The following is a 2,746-nucleotide window of genomic DNA, read 5'->3' on the forward strand; positions in this document are numbered from 1 at the left end:
TTTTTTTGCAGAACATCAACGTGTCCTTTCAGGGTTGCGGCACGGACTCGCTCGCTGTCAAGGTGATGAACACCGACACCGTCTGCCAAGTGAAGGAGAAAATCATCGAAGCCTTTTACAAGAACTTGCCCTTCTCCCAGTGGCCCCGAGCGCAAGACGTCGACCTGGGTAAAAAGCGCCGTTCTCGTCGATGATTTTCATTCGCCCCCGGAGATTCGATGCTCCCCGTCGCAAAAGGTCAACTCCTGTCGCCGAGCCCTCCCAACCCGCGGCTGCAATCAAATAGACGACGGCTCGCGCCGAGGACATTTTGACGCTAATCATCGGCGGGATTATTGCTTCCAAAAGCCGAAGCGCCCGCGGCGCCGATTTGATGAACGGCCCGAGATTACTTTGAGCGGGCCGCCGCGTGCGGAGTCGCGACCTCCGCCCGCGCCTCTCCGCGTCTTCCCAAACGCGGACGGCGACTCCCCTGGCTTTTTTTCCATGACGTCGACGCCATGGTCTCGTCTCGCATCCCCTCAGAGTGGTTCGACTCGGGCAGCAACGGCAAACCTCTGCAGGACCTGGACAACTCCTCGGTCATGGAGGACGGCCGCAAGAAACTCAACACCATCTTCCATTACCAGGTGCGCGTGCGCAGCGTGCGCAACGAGCGGGTCCTCCTCCGAGGCGACGGTGACCACGTTTGCGTCACTTGCTTTCCCTCTCCAGATCCCGGAAGGGGCGTCGCTCGCCATGAGCCTGCAAGACAAGAAGGAGAACGTGCTTGGGAGAGGTACGTCGCCTCGCCTCGCTCGCTCGCCCACTTAACGCACGAATTCGCTCGCTCGTTCGCTCGCTCCGCCACACCAAGCGCTCGCACGATGTTGACCGCAAACTTCAAAAAGGAGACGGAAGGAGGCCTAAAGAAAGCAGCGGCATGTCTTCTCTGCTCTCGTCACGGCAAACCCGACCGGGCCACCTATCTCGGCGGTCGCTAATATCGTCGGGCCGCTTCGTCCGTTGCCATCCGGCCGCGAGACGGACGCCGTTCGGGCGTGTCGCGGGTCGGCCCCGGTGGGAGGTGCACCAGGAGGCATCCGGACCAGATGCCGGAGCCTCCTCATCTGGCTCTGCTCGGATCGGCCCTTCACGTACGGCCGCACTCGTCGCCTCCCTTTGAGGCAGCGCCTCGTTCGGGTCGCTCGAGTTTAGGATCTTGCCGCAGCTCGCGGGCGTAGCTTCGGGTGGGTTCGCAGATCCAGCGGGAAATCAAGAGCGTCGCTTTCGGGATCGCATCGCATGGATATCGAGCGCCGCGGCGTGCGGACGAAAGCCCAAGATAATTTCTCGTCTCCTTCGCGTGGGGGAGGATCTCGCCCTCGACCCACAGAGGCCACGCCCATTTCCGACTCGGTGCCGTCAGCGTCCTCGGCTGAGAGTTGCAGGACACGGTTCGATGAAGCCGACGGAAGCGCGGCATCTGGCTCGAGCAGAGACGCCATCCCCAGGACGACAAAGCGGAGCCCCGCGATGCTTCGTCGCAAGCGAGGCCTTGTCACTCAAAATGCCGTCGTGACAATGACGTCGACGTTTCGAAGGTGAAATCGGGACTTTGAAATGGGAACGTTATCAAGGCCGTTGAAATGCGCTGCAACCGTATTCGCGTCTCACCTGAGGGTCGCCGCAGCCCGTTGCAAATGTGTGTGCGTCACTCTTTTCTCGCCTTTCACTCGTTATCTGTGTCCTTGGCGCCGTCTGACAGCGTCCTTCGCCTTGCGGCTCCCCTTCATCACTTTCTGCCCTCGCGTGAACTCCTTCTGCCTTCGCCTCCTCTCAATGTCTTTTTGTTTTGGCTTGTTTTGGGTTTTTTTTTTTTTTTTTCCCTCCCTCGGCGCCGTCACCTCCCGCCCGCTTGCCTTCACCCGTCTTCTCTCATTTTCTCTCTCTCGTTGATCGGACAATGTTGCTTCTTTCTTTTTTTTTTTTGTCTCTCCCTAGCCAAAGACCTGGACACGGAAAAGTACGTCCACTTGGTGAGTGAGCGCTGGCGGATTCTCAACGCGGTCTTCCAGGGTTGCTTTGGCTCCGTGCGGAGATGGAGAGAGAGAACAGGGGGGCTGAACGGAGGTGAAAAGGAAAAGCCGCCGCAAGGAAAGAGCGGCGCTAATGCGGCTTAAGCTCTTTTCAAGAACATCTGCCGAGAGCCGAGCCCTTTGACGTCGCAATAATGAGTTCTCGGGAGCGCAATTTGCCGGGTGAACGCTCGGTTTTCGGGGGCGGCTTTGTGCCGTCGTGCGTTTTGCCGGTCGGACGCGTGATCCGGCGAGCGGCGGGCGTCGTGTCCGGCGCGCGAAACGTTGAAAGTCCTCCGAAGGCGCGTCGTTGACCGGGAGCCCGGTGGCGTTTGCAGGTCCTTCCGCACGACGAGCCGACGGAGCCCAAGAAGTCGCACGGGCAGAGCCGCCGCAAGAAGGTGCTGCCCGAAATCTACCTGACGCGCCTCCTGTCCACCAAAGTGAGCGCGCGCTTTCGGCGGGACGCTTTCGGGGCCATTCGGGGGGCCTTTTGCTTCTAACCCCGCCCATCCGCTCCTCCCCAAGGGAACGCTGCAGAAGTTCTTGGACGACCTCTTTCAGGCCATCCTCAGCATCCCCCCGGAACAGCCCCCGCTGGCGGTCAAATACTTCTTTGACTTCCTGGAGGAGCAGGCCGACAAACGGGGCATCACCGACCCGGACACCCTCCACATCTGGAAAAACAA

General features: G+C 60.1%; 1 protein-coding gene across 1 annotated transcript in view; it reads left to right on the forward strand.

Moving 5' to 3' along the window:
• Window positions 1-2,746, forward strand: part of plxnd1 (plexin D1) — a gene marked incomplete at its 5' end in the record, with an annotated part of 79,520 nt that overhangs the window by 58,805 nt on the left and 17,969 nt on the right. Inside the window, 6 exons of the mRNA XM_019856348.1 lie at window positions 12-168; window positions 526-629; window positions 715-778; window positions 1,984-2,018; window positions 2,396-2,500; window positions 2,586-2,746. The exon at window positions 2,586-2,746 is cut by the window's right edge and continues 157 nt beyond it. Coding sequence (XP_019711907.1) covers window positions 12-168; window positions 526-629; window positions 715-778; window positions 1,984-2,018; window positions 2,396-2,500; window positions 2,586-2,746 — 626 coding nt within the window. The remainder of the gene's footprint in view (window positions 1-11; window positions 169-525; window positions 630-714; window positions 779-1,983; window positions 2,019-2,395; window positions 2,501-2,585) is intronic.

The sequence above is a fragment of the Hippocampus comes genome, unplaced genomic scaffold (assembly GCF_001891065.2).
Source record: "Hippocampus comes isolate QL1 unplaced genomic scaffold, H_comes_QL1_v1.1 scaffold473, whole genome shotgun sequence".
Lineage (NCBI taxonomy): Eukaryota > Metazoa > Chordata > Actinopteri > Syngnathiformes > Syngnathidae > Hippocampus > Hippocampus comes.